The sequence below is a fragment of the Diabrotica virgifera genome, chromosome 6 (assembly GCF_917563875.1).
Source record: "Diabrotica virgifera virgifera chromosome 6, PGI_DIABVI_V3a".
Lineage (NCBI taxonomy): Eukaryota > Metazoa > Arthropoda > Insecta > Coleoptera > Chrysomelidae > Diabrotica > Diabrotica virgifera.
This window is the reverse complement of record NC_065448.1, coordinates 142,189,338-142,209,285: the sequence shown is the minus strand read 5'-3', so window position 1 is coordinate 142,209,285 and position 19,948 is coordinate 142,189,338. Positions and strand designations below refer to the sequence as shown.

General features: G+C 34.7%; 1 protein-coding gene across 4 annotated transcripts in view; it reads left to right on the top strand.

Moving 5' to 3' along the window:
- The window catches only part of LOC114336756 (spectrin beta chain, non-erythrocytic 1), a 415,003-nt gene that overhangs the window by 229,179 nt on the left and 165,876 nt on the right, over positions 1-19,948 (top strand). For all 4 annotated transcript variants that reach the window (XM_028287129.2, XM_028287131.2, XM_028287128.2 and 1 more), the window contains exons 3-4: positions 5,220-5,504; positions 9,513-9,899. In XM_028287129.2, the coding sequence (XP_028142930.1) occupies positions 5,220-5,504; positions 9,513-9,899 (672 nt within the window). The remainder of the gene's footprint in view (positions 1-5,219; positions 5,505-9,512; positions 9,900-19,948) is intronic.

Below are 19,948 nucleotides of genomic sequence, written 5' to 3'. Positions count from 1 at the left end.
ATTTTGTTTTGCATCTAATGAAAATCCATTTTCGCGCCACGTAATATTCATATCAGATCTTTTGTAGCTGGAATATTTTATGCGCCACTCATTTTTACGGCGTTTAGCGGTTTTTTATTCTTGTCTTTTATAGCCATCATTTTTATTAACGTATTTTTATTTGCATTTTTTAAATAAAATGGGAAATTTCGCTTTGTGGGTATTTATATTGCCCATAACGCGAAAAATCGTCGTGTGTGTCCGTGGGTCTTCGCATTATAGTTTCGCATTGTGGGTCTTCGCATTATATCGAAAACGCGTTCTGTGCATGTCAAAAATGCCCGAAACGCAATGTGAGAAATAAGCGAAATTCACAACGCGTTGTGGGTATAAATTTAGGTCAATGGCTGAATTCGGTTATTGAGTACAACATATTATACTATTATACAACAAATAGATACCATGTTATAGTATCTATTTGTTTAACGTAATACATATATCCAATAGATAATTATTGTTTACTGTCTCAATAATGTATGTATGATGGATTGCTATTCTTCAAGAAAAAAAATCTATGCTCTCAAGATAATAAAATCTAGATTTTTCGAGCGATAAATACCTTGAGTACAAGGTTTAGTGTACATCAGTGATAATATTTATCAGTAAACAGTATTTATCAACTGTTATTGCTTAGAAATAAAACATTGTTAATATTTTATGTTTTTATTAAAGCGAATCCCGCAAGAAAGGATAATTTAAACTCTGGTATAACCAAATTAAAATATTGTTTTCGCCCATTTTACAACAAAAGGCCGGCCGCAGTTGACACGCAGCTTCGTGAGGTGACGCAGGGTGCGCCACGCTGAATTTCTGTGAAACACAGGAATGATACTTACACCGCAAGTTCCCGCGCAGAGTGACGTGACGCAGCTTTCACGGTCCGTGACCCTGCGCTACGTAGTTCGCATTCCACAGATTGTCACGGTCTTCTTCTTTAAGTGCCATCTCCGCGACGGAGGTCGGCAATCATCATAGCTATTCGGATTTTAGAGACGGCTGCTCTGAAAAGTTCATTTGATGTACATCCGTACCATTCTCTCAGGTTGCGCAGCCACGATATTCTGCGTCTTCCTATGCTTCTTTTTCCTTGAATCTGTCAGGACGAACTCTGCAGGAAAGAAATACGTCAGCTCAGGCGCAAACTCACCTAACGAAACTGTGTGTCAACTTGCGGCAGGCCTTATGGTGATAAAAAACTGCTGATGACTGGATCACCGCAAATTGAAACGCAGTTTCCGCGTACTGTTCTTAGTGGCGTGTTTCTTTCCTGCAGAGTTCGTGACAATCTGCGGAATGACAACCGCGTACCGCAGGGTCACAGACCGTGAAAACTGCATCACGTCACTCTGCGCGGGAACTTAGGTGTTAGTATCATTTATGTTTCACAGAAATGCACCGTGACTCACCCTCCGTCACCTCACGAAGCTGCGTGTCAACCTACGGCCGGCCTAAATAAGAAGACATTGAATTTTCTATGTCTGTCTGCTCTTTCGTAAACACAACTCCTTCGTTATTAGAATAGATAGAAATGACATATGAGGTATCGAATTAGAGGTTGTAACCCAAAGATGTTAATAAAGGCGAAAAATTTGAGCTGTGACTTCCGGTTCCAGAGTTGGAACCAAAAGCCAAAAGTACTATGTAAAACGACCGAAATAGTACAAGCGATATATTATTCGACGCGCCTTAGCAAGACAAGAACAAATATGTACTTTAGGTTTTTATAACACTTCCGGTTAAAAAGTTGTAACCGGAACACAATATAGTCCCAGAAATAGCACATGTTATATATCAATCGACGCGTATTGAAAAGTCAGGCTCAAATATTTAGTTCCGGTTTTGATGCCATTTCCTGTTAAAAAGTTATAACTCTAAAGACTAAGTTTTCAATCTAATAAGCACATAAAACAACACTAAAAATGTTGCTCTACATCCTACCAGATTGAAAACAATGGGAAACTTCTCTAGTTACGCCTCCGAGGCTTCTAAAATTTGCAAGCCATACGGATGCTGAGACTAAGGAAGATGAGGGAATTTTACAATTTATAATTCACGTCCCATCTGTTCAGCGCGGTAAAGTTCCAACGAGAACGGTTCCCTTCGTACTCCAATCAGAGTAAACATGTAAATAAAAAATGAATAACCATTTTCAATTTCGTTACAACACGAAACTACAGCCGCATGATATACTAGTTCAATCAGAGAGTGTCGCAAGCACCTCTACCGGTTTCGAAACTTAGTCTCGCATCAAGAGGCACATATGCTGCTCTCTCTGACCCAACCAGGACAAACCCCGGCGTGCAATTACGAATTGCAACGAACGAAATGGCATGTTGTTTTATGTGCTATTAGATTGAAAACTTAGTCTTTTGCTAGCAGTTGCCGCTAGGGCATCCATGCCATTTCGTTCATTGCAATTCGTAACTGCACGCCGGGGTTTGTCCTGGTTGGGTCAGAGAGAGCAGCATATGTGCCTCCTGATGAAAGACTAATAAGTTTCGAAACCGGTAGAGGTTCTTGCGGCACTCTGTGATTGAACTTGTATATGATGCGGCTGTAGTTTCGTGTTGCAACGAAATTGAAAATGGTTATTCATTTTTTATTTTTTATTTATAACTCTAAGTTTGGCAAAATTGACTCAAAATTTACTGGTTTATTTGGGAATAAAGCCATTAATTTATTAATATTTTGTATTTTGACTTCCGAAGTGGAAGTCGAAATGTCAATAAATTAATTTCAAACTAAAATTGTGGCTTTAATCCCAAGCAAAACAGTAAATAACATTGGGGAGCAGTTCCTTATTAAAGTGTAATTAAGTGTATCAGTATTTCAATTGTTGTGTTGTGCGATTAATATTCCAACCAACTACAAGTGTGTTACAGGATAAAAAAGACTCATTTTAAAAAAAATATTTTTAGGTCTTGTATTAATAGAATAAATAAAAAATAGCGTGGACATTTTTGCATTTCTTGCCGAATTTTCAAAAGTTTGAACTGTATATTTAACTTAATTTTAGATTTAGTTATGTTTTTATAAAGTTCTTTTAGTATTAATAATTCTAACATTAACAAGAGTAATTTCAAAAGCTATTCTACATAACTTATCATTATCAATGCAAGCATGTAAGAGGGAGGGTCCCTGTAAGTTTACATGTAAATAAAAAATGGTCAAAATTAATTTTAGCACATACGATATGTCCTGTTATGTTTTAATGGTATATACCTAAGTAAAAAATAAATACTTTTATTACTTACACAGGTATACATCGATGGTTAAGAGCGCAGATATAGTATGTCCACTTTTTGGTGATTTTAAGATAACATCATAAGAATATTCAGTAGGGTCATATGAATGTTCTGCATAATTATTGTAAGTCCAGAATGATTGTAAATGGGTTAAACCGCCTTGCCAAAATATAGTATTTCCCATTTGTACTAAAAACCGACTTGCACAGATATTTTATGTTCGTTGGAAGTGAACAAACATAGTATGTTTTGGGACATACAATATTAGTGCTCACGCGATCAAACTTATCATGGTTGTAAATATTGTTTGTCCGGACATGCAGTAACATGCGGTAACAACCGTTTTCAAAAAAAAATATTTTTTAACCCAATAATACATATTATTTTAAAAAATATATACATTAAGCTAATAATAATACCCGAACTTATTACCCATACATTATGATATATCGGTATATCAGCAGTATCAAACAAAAAGTAACGCGAAAACTTCAAAACGTTCTCCTCAACAATTAAGATATTTGGGCATACTATATCTGCGCTCTTAACCATCGACATGCATTATAGCTTAAAACAGAACTAACAAAACCTACAAATCTGACCGTTCTACTATATTTCTTACTTAAACTATACACTAAACTTTGATAATGCATCTTTAGTCAGATCTATCTATCTAATCAGCCGTAAGTATCCATCCTTGGATATAGGCCTCCTTTTCCTTCTTCCATGACTCTCTTCTTCTTCTTTAAGCTCCATCTTCTATCGAAGGTTGGAAATCATCATGGCAATGCGGATACTGTTGACTGCCGCTCTAAATAGCTCTGCACTACTGCATTCGAACCATTTCCGTAAGTTCTTAAGCCAGGATGTTCTTCGTCTTCCCATATTTCGCTTTCCTCGGATTTTGTCTTGCATAATAAGTTGTAATAATGAGTATTTTTGCCCTCTCATCACATGCCCCAAGTACTCAAGTTTTCGTCTTTTGATAGTTAGTATTATTTCCGGTTGATTTCCTATCCTTCTAGTTACTTCCACGTTCGACATTCTTTGAATCCATGATATTCGTAGGATTCTTCTGTAACACCAAAATTCAAAGGCGGCCAACTTATTCAAATGGACTTGTTTCAATGTCCACGCTTCCAAGCCATAAAGAAGAGTAGAGAACATCGTAACATCGAAGCATCCTTAGGCGTAGTTCTAACCTTATATCCCGACAACAAAGAAACTTTTGACCGACTCTCTATCTTGGGCAATTTGCATCCATTTTGACCCGGCGTGTGTCTTCAGGTCATCTGACCATCGCATTTATGGCCACCCCTTTTTCGTTTGTGGTTCCATGGTCTCCGATGTATAATCCTATTAGTCCATCTTTCATCCTTCTGCCTTAGGGTGTGTCCTGTGAACTTCCATTTAAGCTTTGCTACTTGGGTTTCACTTTTGTTTTGTTACGGATCCATTCGTTTCTTTTCCTATCTGATAATTTAATGTTCAGCATTTGTCTTTCCATGGATCTCCTGTATTCGCTATTTTTTTCATATTTACCTTTGTAATCGTCCATGTCTGAGAGCCATATATGAGGACAGGGAGTATACATTGATTGCAGACTCTTGTTTTTAGGTATTGGTCGTATTTTCTGTTCTTTAGTTAGAATATAAGACAGTTTTCCGAAAGATGCACCTACACAGGCCAATATTATTCTTCTTTTTATTTCTTCGGTGTGAATTTCTTTATTTAATTTAGTGATTTGTCCTAGATATATAATATACTCTTTTACTTGGTCTATTCTTGTTTGTACCACTAATTATTAGTTCTTCTTGTTGATTGTTTTACTTTAGTCCGATACGGGAGTTTGTTTGTTTTTAACACTCATAAGTAATGTATTTATATTAATTCCGATTGTATTACTTTTATATTTTATAACATGTTCTTTTTTAGGCCCGAATGGAGGTCGAAGATTTATTCGTCGACTTGGCAGACGGCAAAAAACTATTGAAACTTCTGGAGATAATATCTGGAGAAAAGTTAGCCAAACCAAATAATGGAAGAATGCGAGTACATAAAATCGAAAACGTCAACAAAAGTTTGGCTTTTTTACACACAAAAGTTCGCCTGGAAAGTATTGGTGCCGAAGATATTGTTGACGGAAATCCCAGGTTAATTTTAGGTTTAATATGGACCATCATTTTAAGGTTTCAAATTCAAGAAATTGAAATACCAGAAGTAAGTACACTTTTTTTAAAATGTTCTCATTATAATCATGGTGATAATATGTTGTAAAAACTTCTCATACAGGATGTGTCATGTAACAGTGGCATTTCTTCATGTACTACCTATATCCTCCACCTATATTTTACTCTTTCAGAAACATTAAGTGTCTTCAGATACGGATTCAGATTCGAGACTTCCAATGAAACACCAACCAAAAGATATAAACAAGATAAACCCTTCTTCTTCCTGCTTCCTTAATAGGCTCGCGCCTGTTCCATCTTCAGATGCCTCCTCATCAGATATCCAGGTTGTAACTCCATCTCTTCCTGGGCCTTCCTATACTCCTTCCGCCGTTTGGTCATCTATCTTGTGCTATCTTTACCAGTCTAACTTCTCCCATTCTGCTTATATGGCTATACCATTCTTTTTTTCTTTTCAGTGTCCAGTCATTTAAATTCTCTATATTACAGTTTTAAGATAAACCCAAACTACATATACATACAATAAACGCCATAAATAATAACTTATATGCATTAAGTTCCCTTAATTTTCCAATTTAGCGGGTTTATTGGGTTGAATTTGTTAGTTTCTGGTTTTGTCTAGTCTAAGTTGGACCAAATGGTCAAGTTGGTTCACGAACTTTGGACCCGGTTGGGGTGGGGGTTCGTAGGGGACGTAGGGTGGTGGAGTAGAGGGGAGTATTGGACATAAGAAAGTTTTGTATGAAAAGTTTTTATTGCAAAAAATGCGCAACTAAAAATACGAATGGTCCGAGTGTTATCATCGAATTTATTCCCTTTGACTGTTCCACTTTGTATACGTTATCAAATAGAATACAGAGAAAAATAAATTATGTTGCGGGAATGCCTAGAATCTTTATTATTTTTTTTTCTAATGGTATGTTCCCCAAAATGACATATTTTTTATATACAAATATACATGTATATTTTATATATTTAATATACATATTTTTTATATATTAACTCTTATAAGTAATACTGTACAATTGTCAACTGAAATGCGACTTTTACAGTAAAGCTGTTTGGAATGTACCAAGGAGTGTTGGTAACGGTGTGTAGCATTTTTTATTAAAATGTTTCTATTTCGATGTTCCCAATCTCTTTTTTTTTGGAAAATAAATATTGGAATAATTGGAGAGCGGGGGGAATACAAGGAGGAATTGTTTCAAGACCAAAGACAAAGCAGAGTATTAAAGCAAAGATTCATGCAGTGAGATCGATGAAAAAATGAATAAATTTGAGTTTTGAGTATAAGAAAACTGCAATTGGCCATTGACCCAAAATATGATCGTGTGACCACTCCTCAGCAGTGTTTAGACCTTCTCAGGTGCAATCCATCGAACTTTTGGTGCCGATTGATAAACGTTGATAAAACCTGGATACACTATTATACACCAGAGAACAGAATGAATTCATGACAGTGGACTGAGGGTGGCAAAAGTGCTCGGAAGCGGCCAAGAGTAGCTCAATGGGTCGGAAAGGCTATGGCAACTGTATTTTGGCTATCTTGAAAATGGTAAAACCGTCAATAGCCAAAATTATTGTGCAATATTGAACAAATTGAAGCAGGAACTCAGACTCACAATAGCGTTATGACAATGCCAAAAATTCATGAGTTGGGCTTCTAATCGCTTTCTAATCCGGCTTATTCTCCTGATTTGATCCTCTTCGATTATTATGTGTTCCCAAATGTAAAGAGATGGCCCGAAGGATGGCGATCCAATTCGCAATTGAAACGGAATATAGAGGGCAGGTCGAATGCAAGAAAATGGCCGATATAAATGGTATAAACAAACATTCAATTGAGGAATAGAACAATACCGATTTGATTTAAAATATTTTAATGTACTCATAATGCTGAAATTTACTAAAAATTTCTTAATAATGACCAAATTCCGTTCAAATCAACAATTTTCTGGTTTGTTTATACCACTTATAGTAGTTTAAATTTATTCCACCAGAGGTCAGCTACTTTGTTTTTCATCGCGAATTGAGCGGTCAAACCATCTCCCCAAGTCGTTTAGCCACGAGTTCTGACGTCGTTCTACAAGTATTGTATTTTCCTTTCTTACATTATTCTTAATAACTCTTTTTCTTTAATCATGCGCCGAAGTACCTCATTGTTCGTAACTTTTTGTCTTTTTGTAACCATGGAATTCTCAACGTCCGTCTGTATATACACATCTCAAAGGCATCTATTATTTTTTCTGTTTCAGAAACCCTTGTCAAACTTTCACAGCCATATAGCAAGACAGAAAAAACGAAACATCTATAGCGATACACTTTAATTACTATTTTTGCTAATATTAATTTTAATATTTTTTCTCAAAAACGAAACAGCGTTAGTCATTCAAATACAAAATGTTAAGAGACATGGCTTTGCCCTGTCACATCTGTTTTTCGTCTGTGCGGTGCAACAGGCTGCACCCTCATTAAATGAGTACTTTATCAGACAGTTATTGTGTCAACAGCTCTCTATGCATTCGAAATTGTTTTTCTTAAAACTGTAAAAGTAGACGCCAGACTTAGTGATTTATTTGCTCATCTGGTCAAGGGGAAAGGAACACAAAAATTATCATCGTTTGTGGTTGTTTTCTTTAGTCACTACACAACACGTGAACGGTTCACACACACACCGACTCGACCCTCTCCGAGAGACCTAAACGGAACACATTTTCGTTACAACAATAAAATTACCGTTTGTTTTATTATATTCATTTTTAATTAAATTCCAGCAACACACCTATCGGAATACATCTGATCATTCCGATTCTAAGCTCCAGACTAAGGTCTGATCTTGTAAAAAATGTTTTCATGTTATGAGTGTTTTCCTCGCTTGTGAAAAATAGGGTTTCATGGTTAAAACTGGAAAACTGGAACATATTATTTGATAAAAAGTTATATCGTTTTTAAATCTGTTATGTTTAGATTTCATAATGGATTCTAAGTTCATTTGATTGTTTCCTCTTCTTCTGCCTCTTTATAAGCAATTCTGCTTGTTCATTGCGGATTGATACCTTTATAGAAGGTTGTCACTCCATCTTTTGCGTGGTCGGCCGATACTTCTTCTGCCGATTGGTGATTTATCTCTTACTATTTTGATCACACGTGTCTCTCCTATTCTGCTTCACTCCTCTTTCGATCTCTCAGCATATTTCATGTAATTCTTTTCAGTACTCTTATCTCTGTCGTTTCCAGCAGTATTTGTCTTGTGGCTGTATCGGGTATTGTTTGTGATGTATATGCCACTGGCTTTAAAAATTCTTGACTTCATCTCAGTGTTAATATGTCGGTTTCGCCATATGGTGTCATTAACTGCCAGTCTATTTGCTTTTTATACTTGATTTCTCACAATCAACTATTTATAATGGGAAATAAGCCACAATTTGACCAAAAAAAGATTTTATTAACGTTTCGAAGCCCAAATCGGGTTTCGTTGTCAAAATACAAAATACTACTGTATTTTCAAAATATGTATTTTGAAAATACAGTAGTATTTTGTATTTTGACAACGAAACGAAACTACAAAAACGAAAATACAAAATACTACTGTATTTTGAAAATACGGTAGTATTTTGTATTTTGACAACGAAACCCGATTTGGGCTTCGAAACGTTAATAAAATCTTTTTTTGGTCAAATTGTGGCTTATTTCCCATTATTAATAGTTGATTATAAAAATGCCACAAGGAAATAGCTTCAGAACAACATTGATTTCTCACTTCTTTGTCCTGGTCTCCGTAGCTGGATAGTGTAATTCCAAGGTAAATATTTTATTTTTCCGCCTGTAGTTTTGTTGGGTGGATCGAGTAGCTCGACAGAACCAGATAAAGGAGGAGGTTTACAGCCAGTTCAGCACCCTACTGATACCATAAAAACATACAGCTCATAGAAACAGGATTATTCCTCGGAGCAGCAATGATTTGATTGTTTAGTCTGCAAAAAAATATATTAAAAAATTTAGAGTTGTTTTAAGTAATCGTATCTCTTTTTTCTTTTAGGATGAAGACAATGAGAGTTCGGAAAAGAAATCAGCCAAAGACGCCCTTCTATTATGGGCTCAACGTAAAACTCATGGTTACCCAGATGTTCATATATCAGACTTTTCTTCTTCGTGGAGAAACGGCTTAGGTTTTAACGCGCTTATACATGCCCACCGACCGGACTTATTTGAATTCGAGTCTTTAAAACACAATAAAAATATTGATAACTTGAATCATGCCTTCGACATTGCACAGAACGAATTAGGCATTCTAAGACTATTAGACGCTGAAGACATTGATACTTCAAGACCTGATGAGAAGAGTATTATGACTTACGTTGCATCATATTATCACACTTTTGCACGTATGAAACAAGAAGAAAAATCTGGAAGACGAATAGCTAAAGTAAGTACAGTGGTTCGTTTATCAACATTACATTAGTTAATTATGTTTTTATATTAATTATGTAATAACTAAATAGGTATCAATTTTCTTTTTATTTGTTACCCGAAGGGTGTAAAACATTCAAAACAAGATTTTTGTGATCGTAACAGTCTTTTACTCTAGATAATCTTCTAAAATGTCTAACGGCCTCTTCCCTTTTGTCTGTGACTAAAGGCCTGCGCCCATTAGATCTAATCGGTCGGCAACGGAACGGACCGCTACAGCCCACAATTAACTGCCTAAGTGCGCATTTATCGGCAAAATCCCGCCAACTCAGTCAGTGTATTTACATAATTCAGAGAAGATGGATCCAAAAATTATTATTGCTAGCGAAAGAGGAACAACAAAATAAACTTTCCAAGAGGTAGCCTAATAAATGGGTGCATGAAATTTGTAAAAAGCGAAACACGGAAAATGAATTTGCTACTTTATTTCCTGATTTTAATCAATAATACCATAACCTTTTTTTTCTTGTCATTATTTTCATGCATCTTATATAATAAAAAATATATTGACCCCTTTTTAATATAAATTCCATACAGAACCAAATTACCTAAAAATTTTAATATACTGTTGTAGGAAGCCACAACTTGATATGTCGACATTTTTTCAAAATTGTGTTATTAATATCACTTTGCTCATCTTAGCGAGATCTACAAGACGGTATAACTTCTGTGATACTAAGGGAGCGGTTAAGTATTACGTAACGCGATTTTTGAAGATTTTTAACCCCCCCACGTAACGCACTCTTATGGGAGTTTAACTATTGCGTGACGCAATTTTTGAAGATTTTTGACCCTCCCCCTGCGTTACGTAATACTTAAACGGTCCTTAAGGCAAAGCCCCATATGTCAAAAATCATCGATTTTTTGTTTTTAATGCCAATGCCAATATGTACATTGAGCGATGAAGAATATGATGACAAAACCCAACATGGCTAAACGCATCCATGTAACCAGTAGATGATAAAATTAGTTTCCGATATGTCCACTATTACAACAACACCGCAAACTTTTAAACTCATCTGCTGCAAAATCACGTTTTTTGACATATCGGGTTTTGCCTTAGCACCACAGACTTGATAAGTAGAATTCCTGATAATAGCGAAGATGTACCCTCGGAGATCGCTGGGAAAATGTACACTCAAAATAACAAAATTCAGTTTAGCAACACTGTGTTAATGTTGATATTAGTAACATATCTCTCTTAAGATAAACAGAACTGTAATTTAGTCCAGACAAATTAATATATTTTTTTGCCAACAAAAATGAGATTTTTCAACCAAAAAATGTTTCAAATATGATGTGCAAAATAATTTTTAATTGGGTTCTGCTAAGCTTGCTTTTTTGTCATTAAAGTAGAAAAAATTTGAAATTTTACTCATTAAATCATTATCGTCTTAATTATTTTAACTGTACTAATATCCATCCACTAATTCGGAATGATTAATGGGTTGTTAAAACATTTTATCTGTAGTGGCTTCTGGAATATGTTAAAAATATCGAATTTCATTGATAAAATGCGCATATCCCACCGATCTTCGCTTCGATATAACTTGATACGTTGATTTATCTATTCTTTCACTTTAAAAATCAGCTGTTAAAGTTTTCAAAGAAAGCATAATATAATGGTTTCCGACAGCAACATATTGAATTCAGCATCTGTTCTATTTACATCTGGTTACATTAAAATATATACAACCCTTGGACCACACTCGTCCATATGTTCCAGTTCGTTTCGTTGTCGTAGCGCTTACTATTCACTCCGTATCGAATCGCTACACTACACTCTAACGGCGGAAATATTCTCTTCCAAGATTTCGGCGCTTTTAGGTGTGAATCGGTGTGCTCCGTTTCCTTAAGTATGCGCTGTGTCATTTGAATACAGGAAGATAATAAATTGCCGATCGTCGTGATCAGTTCCGTTGCGTGCTGGTCCGGATAAGTGAGCGCGGGCCTTAATGCAGTAGTTGTGTTGATTTTGTTCCTCGACTGAAATTATTAGAACTACCCGGTCTAGTCTTACTTTAAAATTAGAGGCCATTTGTTTTACTCATCGGTGCCATTTACAAAGGAGGAGTAATTTCCTTTGCATATGTTTTATCGCGAAATATTTTATCTGTCGCAAAATGCACGTGTTTCATAGTATTTTTGAACATTCTGACTTTTGATAAAGTTATTAATTTTCCATGAGTAATAGATAATAAGACGCGTTTATTTAAATATTATGTACTTCAAATATACAAACACGCAAACACATCTTGTAGTGTAAACAGATCTCTTTGACGATGACGTGCTTTGTTTTCACTATCTACACTCACAATGTATAGCCCTGAGGTTTGTCTGAGTTTTGCATATAGCCGCTTAGAGGGCGCCACCAATAATACCATCGGACACAAATATAATCTCAATCTTTTGTTGACATAAATCCAAAGTTTCATTGCGATACAACAAATCGTGTAAATACAGTGATTTTTTAAATTAGCAAGTCGGCCGAAAAATGGATCTTAGCCGAGAACATTTTCGAGCAATAATTTTTTACAATTTTCGGAAAGGATTATTCCAACAGCAATGTCTCGCTGAAATGGTTTCTGTGTTTGGGAATGAAGCATCACACCAGTCAACTATTTCCCGTTGGTACTGCGAATTTCAATGTGGTCGCTTCAGTCTTAGCAACGAATCCAGGCCAGGTCCACCAAAAACAGCAGTCACACAGCAAAACATTGATGCGGTTCGTTAGCTAATTAAGGATGACCGCCGTCTAACATACCGGTGGATACAGGCACCTTTTGGCATTTCAAAGACCTCGATCCAAAAGATCCTACTTGAAGAACTGGGTGTTATGAAGTTGGTTCGCGTCAATTGGTGTGGAAAACATTTGGACAACAAAGGAAGCTCAAAACACGTTTATAGTATTGTTAGTGACGATGAATCGTGGATTTACTCCTACGAACCTAAAATAATCGCCAATCTGCTGTGTGGGTGTTTTACGATGAGGAAAAACCATCAAAGTGATCTATTCTTTAAGTGTGTCAAAGAAAATAGTCGCAACTTTTGTGTCAAAATCTGGTCATGTGGCAACAATAGGGCTTTTCATCGATTGTCATTTGTTTCGAGCTTCTGTCATGTGTCACATAATATTAATATATCTACGTCATACGTCTTTGGTTTGTATTATTGTATATACCAATAACGTATGTCGTAGAAATATTAATATTATGTGACACATGACAGAAGCTCGAAACAAATGACTGTGAATGAAAAGCCCTATTGCTATAGAAGATCGAAGAACGGTTACTTCTGATTGGTATAAGACCGTTTGTTTACCAGAAGATATCGCGAAACTCCGATAAAGCAACACCCAACGGCGAATCATCCTACATCAGGATAATGCAAGTGCGCATAGTGCCCAAAAACAAATGAGTTTTGGAGCTTCAAAACATCGAATTGTTAAACTATCCACCGTATAGCCCCGACCTAAGTTCCAACGACTTCTTCACGTTCCCAAATATTAAGAAATCAATGCGTGGACAGTGATTCCAGTCGCCCTATGAAGCCATCAATGCCTTTAAAACAGCGATTTTGCAGGTGTCAACTGAACACTGGAATGACTGTTTTACCAATTGGTTTGAACGTATGCAAAAGTGTATCGATCTTGGTGGGACATATTTTGAAAAGCAATAAAGTACTTATGTCTATATACAGTGATGAGCACACTACCGGAAGGATAACCGGCAAAATAACATATTAAGTTGTGAGATTAAAAGAGATGAACCTACTAGAGGTGTTAAATTTAGCGATAGTAACTTATAAATTAACATTATATTGATTGTTTCCCACCTTTAGACGTATCGGACGAGTTTAAGAAATGCCACTGTCACGTGACAGTTTTAATTGAAATACTCGTCTGATACGTCTAAAGGTGGGAAACAATCAATATAATGTCAGTTTATATGTTATTATCGCTAAAGTTAACATCTCTACTAGTTTTATTTCTTTTTATCTCACAATTTCATACGTTTTCAATCTTTTGCGCTATTTTGCCGGTTATTAGCACGCTCATCACTGTATAATATATGTCTATTATCTTCTTCTTAAAGTGCCTATCCGTTCCGGATGTTGGCGATCATCATGGCTATCTTGACTTTGTTTATCGCAGCGCGGAACAGTTCAGTGGTAGTCGTGTTATACCACTTTCGTAAATTTTGAAGCCAGGAAATGCGTCTTCTTCCCGGTCCACTTTTACCATTTACCTTCCCTTGGAGAATCAGTTGGAGAAGGCCGTAACGTTCTTGATTTCTCATTGGATGTCCAAGATATTCTAATTTTTTTGTTTTGATGGTTATGAGAATTTCACACTCTTTCCGCATTCTACGCAGGACTTCCACATTAGTAATTCGGTCAACCCAGGATATACGTAATATGCGCCTATAACACCACATTTTGAAAGCTTCGAGCCGATTCATAGATGCAACAGTTAGTGTCCACGCTTCCATTCCGTAGAGCAGAACTGTGAATATGTAGCATTTCAACAGGCGGTGTTTTGTTTTTAATGATATGTCTCGACTGTTGAAAATGGGTCTCATTCTAACGTATGCTGCTTTCGCTTTTATTATTCGCTGTTTAATTTCTGTCGAGTGGTCCCATTGGCTATTTAAATTCGTGCCCAGATATGTATATTGCTCAACTCTTTCGATAGTCTGTCGGTTGATTGTAAGTTGAGCGTTTAGTATTGGTTTTTTACTAATTGTCATAAATTTGGTCTTCTTTATGTTTAGAGCTAGTCCGTATCTGATGCTGACTTCTGATATACGATTTGTTAATATCTGTAAATCATTCAGATTATCGGCAAAAACTATGGTGTCATCTGCATATCTAATGTTATTCAACCATTCACCATTTATTAATACTCCCTTCGCACAACCGTCTAAAGCTTCCTTAAATACCCATTGAGAGTACATATTGAATAGTATTGGAGATAAAATACAGCCCTGTCGTACTCCTCGTTCTATTGCAATTTTATCAGTCAACTGGTCTTGTAACGGTCCACCCGTTATATTATCATTTTTAGCGCTGTAATTATTTTTAAAAAATAATTATTTTCTCTTGACCTCCCATTTAAATTCTTTAATTTATCGTAAAGGACTTCTCATGTGACGTCACACTGTACGGAACATAGTTGTTGAACCGTTCCTTGTCGTTTAATTCGTGTTCCGTGAGAGTTTGACGTTTTCCTCGCTGACTGTGGGAGGAATGAGAGGCACTTGGCCGGTTGCTGCGAGGTTGACAGGTTGGTGTTGGTGGTTAGTACCGTAAATGGCGGTTAATTTCTTCGAAATTAATTTTTATTTCAACTAAGTTTGGAAGTATAGTAAAAAGTTACCACCACTTGTTTCCTGGAGTACGGGTTTCCTGGAGTAAGGATGGGAGTACCATCAGTGGAAGAGGAATAAAAAATTAACCGGTAAATCGTTTTTTCTACTAATGTTTTTTAGTTAACCTTGAATATATGAAATAGTTGGTTCATTGTTAAATGTTCTTAGCCAGTCCCTTAGGTGAAGGATGTAGATTATTTCGATCTTTATATTATCTTTATATCGATCTTTATATTAATGGGGTTTTTGGTTTTACATAACCAAACATTTTTGAAGTCCTCAAATTAATATTGGAAATAATTACCATTTCTCTGTACGTTTTAAACCGCTTGAACATCCAATATATCTATAAATTTTCATGTCCAATATATCTATAAATTGTCATGTAACTATCTTTGTCTGGTTCAATACCATTTCATTAAGGTATATAAAATGTATGTAGATGGCTATTACTATCTTAATCTCATGTTATTTCAGATAAGTCATATTTTATATTCCTATTTCAAAGGCAATGCCATTATTTGTTCATGTTTTCAAACTCAAAATAGTTCAAGGTTACCTGAGATTAGTTTTTGTTCCATTTTTAATGGTTGTTTTTTTATGTTATTGCTTCTAAAAAGTTTTCCTCGATTATTTCTTCTTCTCTTTACTTTTGTTTACCGGTTTATATGAGAAATCAAACGAAGTATATGTTTTTAGCCATTTGGAAGAAAACTAACCCTCATGTGATGTCGTACCCACCTTGACTACCTAGGGAAGCCACCTTGACCTTATTGCAGCTACCGCCAAGTCAAACTGGGAGTATGTTTTGGGAACAAGCTTTTTGGGGGACATTCCAGCTCCTTTTCGTCCTGCCACCTGGACCTACGGGGGGGCATGGAGGTGCATCATAGTGATGCTCATTTTCTAGGATGCAACCGCAACCTCGTTTGGGAACATTTAGTGAGGAGTTTTAGTAACTATTGGTTTTTTTTATATTTCAGACTATCTGTTAAATACACTATGTTTTTTTTCCAGATTTAGGTTACCTCTGTTTTTTTTGACATATGTATTTGTATATTAGATTATTTGGTTCCCAAACTTTGTATCTACGGTAACTTCTTGTGCACAGGAATAAGCCTAGAGAAAATTAGGTTTTTAATACTTTATTATTGCTTTGATATTGGTTTATGTAATTCGGGTAAATTTATTTTGTAACATTACTTGCTTGTTTCCCAAATATTGTATTTATTCGCGTTATTTCGTTTGTTCGGTTACTTCGTCGTTACTTTATTTCATTGCATTTGCTCGGTTAATTTAGGTCATTTTGTCGGTATTTTTCTTAACTTCACTTCTATAACGTTTATTCATCTGTATATTTAATTTTGCTTTATTCAGTATTGTATTTTCTCTTAGTGAGGCTTGGGCCTATTTATTTGTATTATTTTCATCTTCGTCGGTTTCCTTTAGTTGTACGTAGCAGGCGTACTATAACCATTTGGTAGAAGACTTATGTAATTTTGTACCCTATATGTTAGTGAGAGGTACTTATATTTAAGTTTGTAACAGATAACATTATTGTTGTTATCTTTAAAATATATATATCTTCTTGTATAACTTATGTCATTTTAGAGTCACAGCATAATATGAACTTGCTTAACTCAGAGATTGTTAAAAATCTGGCAGTTATTTTTAATAAATATGTTTATTTATTTTGTATATCATTTATTTTTATTATTCCTTTATGTTCATTATTACAGGTTGATATATTTAATATCTGACAGCAGTATAAGATACCTGGGAGAATGATCGAAGATCATTTTCATGGCGCCCATGATTTGTTAGATTTATTTATCTTGTTCGTCTTTAGAAATTATTCATCTTCATTCCTCTTCAGTACATTATTCTTATTTTATTATTTCATATTTTAGTCATTATTACTATCTACATAGAGCTACTGTTCTTCGACAGGCATGCAAACGAGCCGTATCCATCCTTGAGTGTCAAGTTGCTCTCTTGCATCTATAGCTAGCCAACTCTATTCAGTTTGCCTCTGTCTCTTCCCACGTCTACTTATTATCCCTTCTAATTCCCCTTTCTTCAGTACAACTTTAGTAGTTTTTTATTTTTTCCTATTGCGGCTTCTCAACGTAGAAGCCACTACACCCTTTTCTTTACACTCTCTCTCTACATCTATGTCCCATTAGTTAGTCTTTCTATTTCTTTTCCTTACTTCTGTTGGAGTACCTATATCTTTCTTTTTACTTTCACTCCAACAGAAGTTTTCTCATTTTTGTTACACTGGCTGCCCAATGCGTGGTGCCAACCGTTTTATGGTTCTAAGACAGTAGTTCTTTTAGTTCAATTTTCTTTTATTGGAATTTTCTGTTTTATTAACTTTTTGATATCTTTGTATACATGTTACTTCTGATTTATTTTTGGTCTTTAAAATTTTATTAATACTAAACAGGTAGACTTATGCTGCTTTTGGTTTTGATTAGTTTATTTCGATACCTCATTTTTAGTTTTAGTGGTACAGCTCATATGTTAGTTTGGATTTTGTATTTTTATTGGAAACTTATTTATGTATTTAGATTGAGTATACATAACTGACATTATGTTCTATTAGTTAAATTTTTATTCCTTCTACCAATGGTAGTACGTTTGCGCGTACAATTAATCGTTGAATATATGCATACATTTTTTTCTAGTATGGTTATATTTTATACATAACTAGAAATCATTTTCAGTATTTAGGTATTTTATTTACGCTATTGATTTGATTATTTATATATTTTGCTGGCATTTTGATTTGTTGGTGTGTCGCTAATATTTTCTCCATATGTATCTTTGTCTTACAAACTTTAGATTATATTTTATATTTGTTATTTTTGATATTTGGGTTGTTTGGTAAGACAGGCACACACCACAAAGCAATATCAGTCCAGACATTAGTTTCTATACATGATACGTTGAATTCGCATGGTTCGGATGGTTACAGATGGTCATCCAAACTATTTTTCTTTAATTGGTAGTGTTAAATATAACAATTATAATTATTGTATAGTAAAGTAGTTCCATTATCCATCTCAGTTTCTAGTTTTATTATTGTTGATAATAATATTATATCAATGTGGGTACCATAATATAATGCTCATAGAAATCAGATACTTTAGGTTGAGATTTAAATATAAATTCTTTATTAGTTAGGAAACATTGATACTATTTTCCTACTAAGTTATAGAACAGTCTTCAGAAGATTACCTTAACAGTGTTGTTCAAGCTAATCTCTTCTTCTATTTGTCTTTAGCTTAGCTCAATCTTTAGTATGGTTAGAAATTTTAGTCTGATATTTTTTTTTGTCATCTGATAATGCAGGTACCTACATACATTGCTTGATTTCATCTTTGGCTTTGTTGTTGATGACTTTTAATTTATTACTTATTAATTTAATTATTATGTAGTACTTTATGTATGAGTTTAACTTTTTTTTTGGTATTAGGCATGGTGCATTGTAATTATTATTATGAGTCAATGTTATTAATTGCTAATCCTGTCAGTAGGATTATACAATTAATCAGAACTTCACTTGTATTTTTGTTTAGTTTTTGCACACCTAACCCCTTAAGTTAGAAGAGTTGTTGAATTATTATATATTTATATACTTATTTGGACAGGTAAGCTCATACAAGTAGGTACTCTTGTTTAATATGGATATTATTATGGAACTGTATGTTATGCACTACTTATCTCAGGTTATGTGTTATATTATTTGGAATATTTGATTACTTACTAATTTTTTTTTTTGATCATATTTATATCTTATTATTGAATTTGCCATATTGGAAAGATGTGGTTTTTAATTTGTTATTGGGTTACTCTATTAACATTATTTGTCTCCAATATCTTAAACACTTTATAATAATTTATATCCTTCTATCCTACACAGTATGATTCTGGAATTAGTTTGGAATTTTGATGTAAGTATGTATGAATTCTTGAGTCTTTCATATTTCTTCTTAGAAACTACTTAGTCTGTTGATGCTCAAAGTTGGTGAATACGTGGGTTCGAAATTCAGCAACTGATCACTGCTGTCCGGTTTCGTAATCTATGTCCTCATGGCAGAGTAGGCAGATGTCTTTTCATCATTACATTTCCTAAACATTTTTCTGTAATTAGTTTACTTATACCAGTTTTTTTTACAATTTAATAGGGAAGTATTTAGTTCATATTAGGCCTTTTACTTTATAGTATGTTTGTACTTTGAGTTGATGAGTAAACATGGATAAATATCTTGCGCACTTGTTTATAAATCAATGCTTAGGCCATCCCTATACATAGTAGGTTCGTTAAGTCAGTATTTGGAGTGTTTAGACAGATGAGTTGTTCATTTGAGTATATTCCCACTTCTTTTCGTAGGCATTAGTTTTGTTATTCAGATTCTGGAATATTTCCTGAATAATTCTATGTACGTATGTGAGAACGCATGAATTTGCAGTTTTATTTAAAATTGTGCTCGTTCTCGTCAATTTTTTTCCCTATCACTTATCATATTTTTTTTTCTTCCTATTATTTATCATAGTGCCATAGACCTTGTAAGTTCGCCATTCATTCTGTTTTCTTCCTTACTTATTCTTATATTAGTACCTTATCTAA